The sequence below is a fragment of the Fusarium sambucinum genome, chromosome IV (assembly GCF_050947815.1).
Source record: "Fusarium sambucinum isolate potato_lamoka chromosome IV, whole genome shotgun sequence".
Lineage (NCBI taxonomy): Eukaryota > Fungi > Ascomycota > Sordariomycetes > Hypocreales > Nectriaceae > Fusarium > Fusarium sambucinum.
This window is the reverse complement of record NC_139291.1, coordinates 5,322,048-5,334,413: the sequence shown is the minus strand read 5'-3', so window position 1 is coordinate 5,334,413 and position 12,366 is coordinate 5,322,048. Positions and strand designations below refer to the sequence as shown.

At 49.2% G+C, this 12,366-nt stretch overlaps 3 protein-coding genes across 3 annotated transcripts; all 3 read right to left on the bottom strand.

Annotated features, from left to right (window-relative positions):
* Nucleotides 1–143: 143 nt before the first annotated feature.
* On the bottom strand, nt 144–2,244 carry FSST1_001794 (uncharacterized protein; the record flags this gene model as incomplete). Its single annotated transcript, XM_083227720.1, has 5 exons — nt 144–784; nt 835–1,112; nt 1,166–1,333; nt 1,387–1,983; nt 2,132–2,244. The coding sequence occupies 5 exons, from the start codon at nt 2,242–2,244 to the stop codon at nt 144–146; spliced, it is 1,797 nt and encodes a 598-aa protein (XP_083091976.1).
* Nucleotides 2,245–2,817: 573 nt separating this feature from the next.
* FSST1_001793 (5-aminolevulinic acid synthase HemA) lies at nt 2,818–4,742 on the bottom strand (the record flags this gene model as incomplete). Its single annotated transcript, XM_083227719.1, has 2 exons — nt 2,818–4,343; nt 4,415–4,742. 2 exons carry the CDS (start codon nt 4,740–4,742, stop codon nt 2,818–2,820), a joined length of 1,854 nt encoding a protein of 617 aa, XP_083091975.1.
* Nucleotides 4,743–6,671: 1,929 nt separating this feature from the next.
* On the bottom strand, nt 6,672–12,113 carry FSST1_001792 (uncharacterized protein; the record flags this gene model as incomplete). Its single annotated transcript, XM_083227718.1, has 1 exon — nt 6,672–12,113. The coding sequence occupies one exon, from the start codon at nt 12,111–12,113 to the stop codon at nt 6,672–6,674; it is 5,442 nt and encodes a 1,813-aa protein (XP_083091974.1).
* Nucleotides 12,114–12,366: the final 253 nt, after the last annotated feature.

Below are 12,366 nucleotides of genomic sequence, written 5' to 3'. Positions count from 1 at the left end.
AGAAACTCCGCAATGATTCGCTATATACAAACTCCTTTGGCATTGATCAGCCGACAGTCTCCAATTGACACCATAATAATTCAAACAGCAACACATTATCCCAATGCCAATATGCATACCATCTCCCGCCAATTCTTGACGTATCAAGATGCCTCGTTTAAAACGCTAGGGTCGCCGATGATGTGCCACACGTTGTAACCTCTCGTAGCTGCAGCCTGCCAAAAGTCGGTCCCAGAATCATCCAACAGAAATTCCTGACTAAAATTCACAAGGTCGGAGTTACCAGCCCCCGCCAGCAACCGCTGCCTTTCAGCTCTAACCAAATCCCGTACATTCTTGAGCTGTCTTACAAGTCTCTCAAACGGATCTGGAGGAGGCGGCGGTGTTGGAATTCCTGCAGGTGTTGCTGTTCCCAACATGTTGCCATGCTTACGACGCTGCACAATAATGTCCAGGTCTTGAGCTTGCTGGCTCATGACTTCAACGACATCAAGCTCTCCATGAACGTTGACGAGATTCCACCCTGGTAATTGAAGTGTCACGATCTTAATACCAACAATAACCGTGTACACGAACTCAGTAGCGCTCATGCATAGGAAACGTGGACGTTCAAGTTCTCGATGATCGAAACGGAGGTCGAAAAAGGTTCTGAGGGACCCGAGACAAGACCAGAGAAGTTGCAGTCTGTCTGTCAATGGCAGATAGGATGCTGCAGCTGGTTGCTCTGAGAGGGCGATCTCATAAAGGAGCACTTCAGCTACATTTGCATGGGATTTGAGATTATCTGAAATATTGTAAGCGCCAAGTCACTGGTGTGAGTTATTAAATACATACCATTGTCCGAGAACCGTTCAACAAGAGATTCTCTGTACTGCCGCAGTTGCTCCTCAAACGATTGTACTACCATATTTAATGGCACCTTGCTAGTGGTTTGACCGAGATTGTCCTCTGCCATGGTAACAGATATTGAATGTGTCAGCTGTTGAATGCGTACAAGCTTGATTAGATACTCATCGGACGGGTATTGCATGTTTGCCTCGATAACTCTGCAACACATGTCCAGATGCGTAGTGTTCATCATGAGATCGGGACGTCTGTTCGTTGCAAACACTCTGTATCCAGAGTTAGTTGAGTCGTATGCATGAACCAAAGTGGCAAAACTGACAGAGTGTTAAGATAAAATGTTCCGACGTATACCCTCATATGATCAAGGTTACGGTCGAATTCTTCGCCCTTGAGGCTTGCATCGTCTTTGAACCTTAGATTGGCGCAGATAGCTCGAGCAAGGAACAAAAGATTCGTCAACTGTGAGCCCTTTAATCCATAATGAAACCTGCGAGAAGTTAGGCATGGACCAGCTAGTTGATTTTGGTGTTGAGTACATACCATGCCACCAGGATCTGCATGCCGTGCAACAGGTCAAGGCTGTTAAGACCATCTACAACAGCTGATCGGCCAATCTCAGCTAATAACTCTTGGCCAAGCTTAACCTGTCTAGCTCCGTCGAGAAAGCACCCCACCATCATGACGGCTTTCCATAGAAATGGTCGATCCTCCCGCAGCTCCAAAGCTGTCATATGCGCTGGCACGCACACGAATGGGAACAAGCATGAGTGTATGGTCCTAAATCCATTGAGCAGCAGCTCCGCTTCCTGTGGCGTGGGCCACCAGGAGTCCCATGGCCGTATCTTGTTAGGAGCTGACGGTGGAGGATGTTGACCGGGGTTACTCTCAGTCCCTGGTTTGGAAGGAAATATGTGATCAAACCTCCATGCATCAGACCTGGACAAGAGTTCTGGCCGACTCCCTTCTGTCTGAGAAGGACTCGACTCTTCTTCTTCCGAAGAGGACTCACGACGCACGTGTGAAGACAACTCTTCAAGACGTTTCTCCAGAGCTGCTATCTTAGAAAGCTTTGGACTTCTACGGGGCCGGGCCGGAGCCGGAGTTTGGTTCACGCATGGCTTGTCCAGTCGATGGCACCTTGAAGATGGAATTCTAATGTCAGCATATGTACCTCTCCACCAACTCACACCACATATGTATATGGTACAAGACAAGCCTGGTACGGCGACGATTAAACGCAAGCCATCAAGATATTCCCAAAAATGAACCAATTATCATGACTTACCTGTCGCACTTGAGGCTCCCAAGAGGGCCGGGGACGCATCTTGCCTTAGCCTTAGCGCATGTTGTGCATGCTTTGGGCCCCTTGTTCTTAGCTTGAGCTGAGCCAGGACTCATCTTGTCACGACTTAGGTATCTGAGTGTGCTTGTCTCACAGAGATTGAGCAGTTTGAAAAGGAGACGGAGTTGAAAAACGGCGACATCCCAGACATTGATCAATATTCTGTTGACCCTGGTCGTCTCGAGCGCTCTTTGACTGGTCTGAAGTTGTTGATATGCAGGGATCCTGTCATTAGAAACGGACCCGGGCCTCGAAATCTCGCCGTTGCTCCGGTTCTGTGGAGGCCGGTCATCCCTGCAACCTTCCGGTCCTCACTTCATCATCGGGTAAAACATTATTCCGATCTAAGATGCAACAAGTCCCATCAAAGTCGTTCCCAAGCAAATTGGTCAGGTGCCCTGAGAGCAGCATTTCATTAACATCACAGAAATAGTGGAGAGACTAAAAATTGCAGTTGCTCCATATACCACGTCATGTGGTAATGGGCATAAAATAATTCAATTTGCATATCCAATGGATAGCATAAATGGTAAAAGATATCTCAAAATGGCTATCATAGAAGTGAACTGGAACTGCTCATCTTTCACCTATGATGGCAGTGCGCGCAAGGTGCTAACTATACCTTACGCTTAAGCAGCAGTAGCGACCTCGGAGGATTGCTTAATCTCAAGCTCGAGAAGCGCCTCAGTAATGCCATTGGCGGCTTGACCGCTGGCCTTGATCTCCTTCGTAGCTTGCTCAATGTTGAGTTGCTTGTCAGTCCAAAGAGGGTTCTGTACGTTACTCTCCTCGCCGACACCAATAAAGCCACCCTCGGCAGCCCAGTCGGAGGTTCGCTTGATGTTGAGGCGAGTCCAGATCTCATCAACAGCCTCGACAAGCTGGTTGCGGTACTCCTTGACATGGCCGGGGGTAGGGGTGATGCGAAGACGCTCCTGACCAACTGGAACGGTGGGGTAGTTGATGGATTGGACATAAATTCCGTAGTCGTTGAGAAGCATGTCGGAAGCCGCCTTGGCGGTCTCGGCGTTGCCAACTAGTACAGGAATGATGTGGGAGGGATTGGGGATGACAGGGATGTCGCGAGCGTTCATAGCCTCCTTGACAGCACGAGTGTGTAGCTGCTGGAGTCGTCGGTCACCATCGTACTCCATCTGGTACTCAATAGAGGTTTGGGCACCAGCCATGGTAGCAGGAGGCAAAGAAGTAGTGAAGATGAAGCCGGGGGCCAACGATCGGATCACATCAATGAACTTGGCGCTACCAGCGATGTAGCCACCGACGCAACCGTACGCCTTGCCTAGAGTGCCAGTGATAATGTCGATTCGATCCATGATGGTCCCGCGAGGGGCACCGTTGGCATGGGCTTCCCAGTCAAGGTGCTCAGCAACACCAGCACCATGAGGACCGTACATGCCGACGGCATGGACTTCATCAAGAAAAGTGATGGCGCCGTACTTGTCGGCAAGATCACATATTTCCTCAATAGGACCAATGGAGCCACACATACTGTACACCGACTCGAAAGCGATGATCTTAGGCACGTGTAGGGGTAGCGAAGCCAGCTTGGCCTCGAGGTCCTGCACATCGTTATGCTTGAAAACAATCTTCTTGGTGCCAGAGTGTCGGATTCCCTGGATCATAGAAGCGTGGTTCAAGCTATCGGACAGAATAACGCATTCGGGCAACTTGCTGCCGAGTGTCGCCAGGGTTGCGTCGTTGGCAACATAGCAAGAGCTGAACACAAGAGCGCTATCCTTGGCGTGAAGCTTGGCCAGCGTAGCCTCCAGCTCAACGGCGTGCTTGTTGTGACCAGAGATGTTTCGAGTACCGCCCGCACCAGCACCATATTCCTCCAAGGTTTTGTGCATCGTGTTGAGAACATGAGGATTGCGGCCCATACCAAGGTAGTCGTTGGCGCACCAGACAGTTACTCGATCCTCCTTGTCAGACATGTGTGCACGCGGAAACTCCTTTGCCAGACGGTTGATGTTATTGAAGTAACGGTAGGATTTGTCCTTGTGTTTCTTCTCGAGCTCAGTGTTGTAAAAGGTTTCATAGTCGAATTTGCCAGGAGATTGGAAGCCAGCGGCGGCAGCGGAAGCGGTCGGGGATGCGGATGCGGCCTTTCGGTTCGCGTGAATACTAGGAGGAGCTGGGCGCAAGATTAGATACAATCAAGTGACTGAAAGAAGTAAATAGATTTTTACTGGGATTCGAACATACCATTGTCGCGGCCTTCGAAGAGTGGGCGTTCAACAGCACGAGCTTCCTTGTTGCTGGAAGTATGAATCTTGGCCTTTCCAGTCTTGGAGTGGTTGGAGAAGGCACGAACAGAGCCAGCAGCGCGGTTCTTGGCGGTCTGAACAGCCATGGCCTTACCCATGACAGGGCATCGCTGGCCAAGAAGCTGCAGCTTCGACATGGTGCCTCCACATGGCGAGGCAGGAGCCGGAAGGGCGCGAGACGAAGTTGACAAGGCGCGCAGAGTGGCGGGAGTGGCCGTCTTCATGAAAGGGCACATGGCCTTGGACTGGCGAAGAACAGCATCCATTGTTACGTGTATTTGGTGGCACAGGTCAAGTTGTGATAGCAATGCTTTCGTAAAGCGAACCAGAGGGGCAAAACGTGGTAGTTTGAACTTGGAGGGGCAAATATGCCAGGTGAATAAAAAAAAGCGAGGGGTTACACTCGATCGCGAGAGCGAACAATCGAGGCGAAGCAAAAGCAATTGAGCTTTTGCAAATGGGGAGAGGCGGGTTGAGGTTGAGGTTGAGTGTAAAAAGGGAAAATAAGAAGGAAGAGGGAAAATGTGAAGAAGGAGGATAATAAAGCGGTACTAAGGTAGATGACTGTAAAGAGAGGATTGAATAAGTCGGCGGTCCATGGCTCGGCAAGAACGGTCGGTCATTGACCCATAAAATACTTCCGTTTCGATTCCGTCCATTTTCTTCTGTTCTTCTCAACTAACTCCGCTCAAATTTCCCCTTCTAGGCAAGTCTATGGTACATTCTTGTTGCCATGCAGGGCCCTGATGCTGGCTGTAAGGCCTAGACAGTGGGGTTTGTAAATAATGATCTGACACGTGAAGCGTTTGACCCGTTGACTTTGTATCTATAACCGCCTTAAACGTTTCCATAAACGAACTGACCCTCTTACTAACTCAACATAAAAAAAAAACTCGGAAAGAGGATGACCTCGGCGAAAAAGATTGTCAAGTTGCGGCCATGCTGCGGCCCGCAAGAGTTCCAAAGTCCGCACATACAACGCTCGGCAATCGTACAGGGACGAAACCGCCCGAGTCAAACTCAGGGACGGCTGTAGAGAAATACATTGCCCTTGATTGGCTCGTTATGTTGATGCACGTTGCAGTCGTACTTTTAGCCTTTAGACCCTTGACAGCTTTACACCCATTGGTTGAGTATTGTTGAATGGTTATCAAAAGGCGGACAAGTGTTTTACGATGAACAATTCACAAAAAGAACCTATCTGTACAGTAAGTAGTATTGGTAATGTACTTTATGATCAATCCTTTAGCTCGTCTCTCCATAGGTATCTCAAAACGTCAAACTCAGATATCCCCAAGTCCAAATACCTGCTCTCGGCTTTATACCAACCGTCTCGTACGATGAATTAAACGTTTAGTGCCGTACCCACTACTCAACAATCCCTCACTTCGCACCTTCTTCTCCGATTGGAGCCGGCTGGTTTGGTGATCTGGAATATAAAGGATAAAGAAAAAGGTAGGACTTCATCTGATGTAGACTAGACTAATCTTGGCCAACGAATTAATTGCCAGATATACATACTACTGTAAGTAGCACATCGAATTACCTATCCGTCTTCACAATAAACGAAATGTGAAGGTCAAGACTACATAGATCTCAAAATCGCCCGGCTAGTAGTTCCTTCGTGCTGCAATATCAACACATTGGGGCGAAAGCTACCGTCTCAATAAATTGGGAAACAAAACTGCAGTTCCAAAAACACCTTTGCCCTTATTTGCCGTACCTTCACTTCGTAATCAATCCTCAAAAAGGGGTATCGTATGGCTCGATATGCCATGCCGTAACGCCGTCGCAAATCTTCCCTATTCACTTTGCCCATCATGCTGCCAACCTGCCTGTTTGCATGACCCGTGAACTCCTGCCCCATGCCAAAATGGCAAGACTAAAAATACCACTCTAGATACCGTGAGGGGTTCCGCCATTGAAATTAAACTGGGGTTTTGGTGTGTCGATTGCCGGCGGTGCCCGATGCCTCTGCTCATTGTGAAGGGCCTCGTTAGCCCATGATGGTAGGCGGACCGCTCGGTTTCTCCTATTATCCATTGCTTCCCGCATCACTTTCAAATCATCCGTGGCCTTGGATCGCTTCTCGCCCTGATGTGAATTGTGGCGTCCGATATTCTGCAGGTTCTTTTATACAACTAGTTAGCGAAGAACATCTCGATGTAAGGCAGGCTGGGGATGCCATCAGGGTTTCATACATCTGGGTCGTTGGCTCTATCGCGTGCGATAGAGAAAATCTCATATTCTTCAAGTCCGCGGATAGGCTCGAGCCGCTCCTTCAGCTCTTCGGCTGCGGCCTGGGCCACATACTCCGGGCTTATGTAGCCTGAGATAATGGCAATCACAAAATTTTCGTGTGATATAAATTCCTTTAGTAGTTTCCAGTGTCTCATGTCAGGTAGCAGACCGTATTGAGCCTCCTTACGGATTCGGTCTATCCTTGTAGTCAGAGCTCTGGCATCCTCAAATGGGTAGTCTCTCATCGTCGACACGTCACGTTTTTGCAGGCTCTGAATGCTTTCCCGTAGGCACGTCTCGAATTCAGTCCTCGCGGAGATCTTAGTCGAACTGAACATCCCGCCTTGCTTAAAGATGGGACTAGCTTGTGAATGTACTCCAGTATTTTGAGCCGACCCAGACTCTCGGTTTGGCGGGCCATTCGACGACATACTGGTGAATTGCGCAATCCTCGGCGAACCAGCTGATGAATTTTGAGATGGTATCGACTGTGCGAGTCCTCGCAAAGTTGCATTTGGCACTGACTGTTGTGTAGTGGGTGGTTCCATGTATTGTTGTCCACGAAAAAACGTGTTCGCACCGGCCATCGGCATGGGAAGTGGACCGTGACTAGGGAGGATAGGCGGCCTGCTGGTACCTGATAGATCCCACTGATGCTGTGTGGCTGTTGACGAGGCCGGCAGAAACTGAGTGTCGCCGGGCATATCCATCGCTCCGTCAAATGACCGGTGCACAGGCTCAGCCTGTGCAGGGCGAGGGAGCTGTTCTTGTTCTCTAGACAGCCGGGCTTGTTCCATTAAATCCGCGCTAACCTTGGCTCTGGCGTACTCTTCTGGGTTGGAAACTCGAAGCTGGTTCAGTTCAATCAGCTTTGTCACCGCCTTGTTATCTTCCTCAGTGAGAGTCGCGCTTAGGTCCTCCTCCTCAAACGTGTCTGTTGATACAATGGAGCGGATTGCCTCGCCGTTCTCTCGGTGGTTGATGAGTTTGTCAAGAATCAGATCCTTGCCGAGGTATGGAACGAGATCAGTTGCCGGTCGTTCTTTGATCTCTGCTACAACATCGCCTTTGCGCTTCGACCAACTGATGGGGTTCTTTTTGTCTACCACCCGCGATGCAAGTTGCATCTTGAATACTTGTCTGTTGTTGAGATTTTCTTCGAACGTACCAGAAACCATAAAGCGATAAACAAAAACTTTCTTCTGCTGCCCTATACGATAGGCGCGACCCACAGCTTGTTGCTCATGGGCTGGGTTGTATCTGACGTCGAAGATTACAACCCTGTTGGCACCTTGAATGTTGAGGCCAACGCCACCAGCAGCCGTAGAGATCAAGAAAACCTCCTTGCTACCCTGGTTAAAATCTTTGACTTGTTGTTGTCGGGCCGCTACTTGGGTCTTGCCGTCCAATCGGGACACTGTTCTTCTCTGCATTTTACACATATTTTCAAGGTAGTCCAGTGTATGCAGAGACTGACTAAAAACAAGTACCTTGTCATTGACTTTGCGTGCTTCGTCAAGTATGGTTGTTAAAAGCTCCGTCTTCCAAGAGAATGCTGGCGAGCTCAAGTCTCTAAATGATTGCAGCGTCCTAGTGAACTCAGGAATAATGGTCTTGGGGAAGGACTTGTCGGTAGCTTTATCATCCTCATCGCCTCTCGACATACTGGCATCTTGAATTTTCTTGATCTTCGCCTGGAAGCATTTCGGATGACTGCAAATTAGCCCAAGGTGGTTGATGGCAGCGAACGTGTCGGCTTGTGTGTCGCCGCCCTCCCTGGATACACCTTTGATGTACAATCTGTACAATTTCTTTTGGGGCTCTGTGGGTGGTACAAAGATGATGAATTCCTGCTTTGGCGGCAAGTCGTCCTTCAAAACGTTGATGTTGCGACGATGGACCTTTGGCGCTACCATCTGCTCCAATGCCTTCAACACTGTCTGTGCCTTCCTCTTTTCAAAGGTTGTACTGTCGTGATAGAGACCTCGTTCCACCGGAGCAGAGTAGATTTCACGGAATTCGGAGTATGGGCCAAGAAAGTTGGGTGCGACCCAATCGATCATGGCAAAATATTCGAGCACGTTGTTGGACAGGGGTGATCCCGTGAGTGCAATGCGGCTCTTGGTCCGGAAGCGCGAGCATGCGACGTTGGTTTTCGACTCCCGGTTTTTCATATGGTGTGCCTCGTCACAAACAACCACGTCAGGGCGATTGGTGAGAAGACTCGATAGTTCTGCAGACATTTCAATAAGCTTTTGGAACATATTGTAGCCCACAAGCAGGACCCCTTTTTCGGATGCCCATGACGTGACCATAGAAGCCCTTTCAGGTAGGGGCATATTTGCCGTGACCTTGCGCAACTCGCCGAGTGCATTTGCCGGAGCCCACTTCAAAAGTTCGTCCATCCAGTTGTCCACAAGTGCAGCCGGGCAAAGAACTAAAGTACGTGAGTTTCGCAAGTCTGCAGGAATTTGAGCGAGTACAGATGGGTTTTTGGATTCTGATGCCTCTGCCAAAGCAACAAGAACAGTGATGACTTGCATCGTTTTTCCGAGTCCCATTGTATGAGCAAGCAAGCAGCCTTGTCGTACACTAGCGTCACGCACGATCTGGTCCCAGATGAAGCGAACGCCCGCAATTTGATGTTTTTTGATACTACGAGCAATGTGATCATTGACGCAGATGAAGCCTTCGTGTTCCTCTTTGCTTTCGTTTATGATGATGAAGTTTCCATTCTCAGAGGCCAAGGGTTGAGAAGCAAGGGCTGCTCTTAATCTGATCCTGCGACGTTCTTGCTCTTCAAGTCTTTGTTTTTCTCGCTCACGGAGATCTACTGCGGCTTTGTCGCGAATGATTTCCTTTCCCCGTGGTCTTTGGCTGTCTCGGTCGTCCTCTGCATCAATGACGTCTAGATCGTCCAAGTTGTCCAAGTCATTCTCTTCCTCCGGGAAAAATTCATCGAGAATATCTTTCTCTTCCTTGTAGATCTGACTGTCTTGCGGAAAGAAGGGCATGAGTAGCTTGACGAACATGCATAATGGCTCGAACATATTGGATCGCGACTGTTGCTTCAGGAGATGCTTCTTGACCTTTGCCGGTTTCATGTTCAGCATCTGATCGTCTGTCTTGTGCTGGCACATGAAGAAACAGTGACAAAGGCGCGTAACATCAAAAAGGACCACCTCAGAGCTGTCCTGGTTCGGCTCTCGCCCATCTTTTTCTAATGCGTCGAGGTAAGGAACAATATGTTTCGACCAGATAACATCAGGCTCCTCCGACAAAATCAAATCGACTACTACCTTTCTTCGCTCGTGTTCCATCTGCCACATCTCGCCAATCAACAACCGCCAACGATCGCTGTTCTTGGCTAGCTTATTGAGCGATTCTGAGGCAAATTTTTGAAGGTCGCCAAAATTCTTGATGGAGGGAAGTTCGAGATTGCCATTGTCATGAGGACGTGGGGAAGTTTCTAATGGGGGACCATGTCCATCGGTTTGTGTTTCAGCAGGGCTGGTAGGAGCCTGGGTCTGGGGAACGCCAGGTCCGGACATAGTGTCTACAGGAACGACGGATTCAGGCACGGTGGTTTCCGGGGTGTGTGTGTCGAGAGCCTCACTCTGTGCTTCTTCCACAGAAGATTTGTTCGTATTCTTGGCGGGGCTGGTCAGGTCAATGGGATGAGTCAAATCGCAGCCATCGCGGTCGTCGGCGTCATCCTGGGTCAAGTCAACAAATGTAAGGTCAACATCCATTGGTTCTTCCTTCATAGTGCGAATTGGCGAGCACTGATCTTCGTGCTGACTTTCTTCGACAAGACCGGAGCGATCATCACGAAGAATAAATTCATCTTCGTCGGAGCTTGTAAGGACTTCATCTTCTAGAAGCTCTTTGGGTTGCCGCTCGGTGGATGGCTTTGGTCTGGGGGTTCCTTGTGGCTTTGGGGGTGGTTTTGAGGAATCTAGCATCTTGATCAACCACGAATGATACAGCTTGTCCTCCAAACTCTGTTCAAGACTTTTGGCCAAGTCGCGGTATGTTGATTCCGATTTCGATTCTTGCTTTTGTATTTCATCGCATAATTTTCGGATGCGACTGCTGAGATGCGTGACCAGTTGATGTGCTCCGTGAATTTGCTGTTTCTTAGTCCCATGGCGTCGAGATTTCTGCCATAGGCCGTGAGCCTTTCGCTCGTATTTCGGAAGCTTCTTTTCCCGCCAGTTTGCCTTAACAGTTTCGATAGTATCTTCTAGTATTTCTGCGACTCGCTCAGGGGTGACAAAAGGATCAGATTCGCCATCATTGTGAGGTGCCACTTGATACTCGGCTTCTTCATTCAGAACCTCCTCCCATGTCTTGTCATCGGTCTCGTCACCAACACCACCAAGCTCTGCCAGCTCTAGAATTTCGTCGTCTGGATCTGAGAGTAGACTTGGTGATGACGAAGAGTGTTCGGGTATTCGGAGGCGACCTCTGAAAAGCCGCTTTAAAACCTTGTTGACTACAAGTCTCCTTGCAGGCGGTATCCTACGCAAACTGGTTGAATCGAAAGTGTCTGCATGTTTGTGTTGTCTGACTAGAGAGGTCAATGCGTCATTAGGCGACAAGATGGCCTCTCGCGAGACCTTACCGTCGCCCAAGTAAGCATACGCTGGTGCATCTTCCCAGAGAAAGGCTTCTTCAGAAATCGAGTTTGCATTAGCGGTCGTGTAGGTGACAACATCAGCTTCTGTGGGAAGAAAGGCGCCGGAGATGCTGAGTGGTTTTTCTGCTAGAAGCGAAGGCGCCAGTCGTCTGCGTTTGATTGACCTCCCATCACCCTCTGTGCCTTGAGCGGGAGGTTCGTGAATAGGTGGCGAATGAGAATCCTCGACAGAATTGGGCTGGCAATCTTTTTGCAATTCTGGTATCTGGTTCATGCCCGCGCACTCTTGTATTGATCTCTCATCCGTGTTGTGGAGTGTCGCATCCGAGGCGGAAGCTAGTGTGAATGTTTCATCTTGTCTCTGATGGTCATCATTCAGCAGGCTGAGGGGATGGGTGCGCTCTGTTGCACAGCTTGTTGGCTCTTGGGCTTGCTCGTCACAATAATTGGACTTTTTCCGCATGAAACCCTGGTTCCACAGCCAATACCCCTTACTCTTGGATCGGAGGGTGACGATGGTTTCTGAAAGAGCGGCTTTATGGCGAGCGATCCTGATATTTAAACAGTCCATCAACTCCTGCCGAGAGCATAAATACTCAAATGTCAATAAAGTTTTGCCATCGATTTCTTCTTCACGAATGCGCGTTGCGAGAGAGTCAGGATCTCTACTCCATTGACATCCGGGAACACAAAGCTGTTGAACTACAACTTCGATGTCCCACGAATAGGGATCATCTTCTCCTGTACCGCCCATTTGATGTCGCACGTGCTCTCAAGAGCACAATAAATGGGATTTCTGACAATTGGTTAGGTTGATCTGGTGTTGAAAAGAGTAGAAGTTGGCGAAGAGGAAGTGACATACAGGAAGAGGATATTTAAAAACATGAGCTGTGACGCCGACTTGGCTACCTAGGCAGAGGCCCAGCGACGATGTGAGAAGCGAAGAGAAAGGTGCACAGCAGGAGATAACGGCCCTAAGCAAAGACTTGCTTGATTTGAAGAATGAA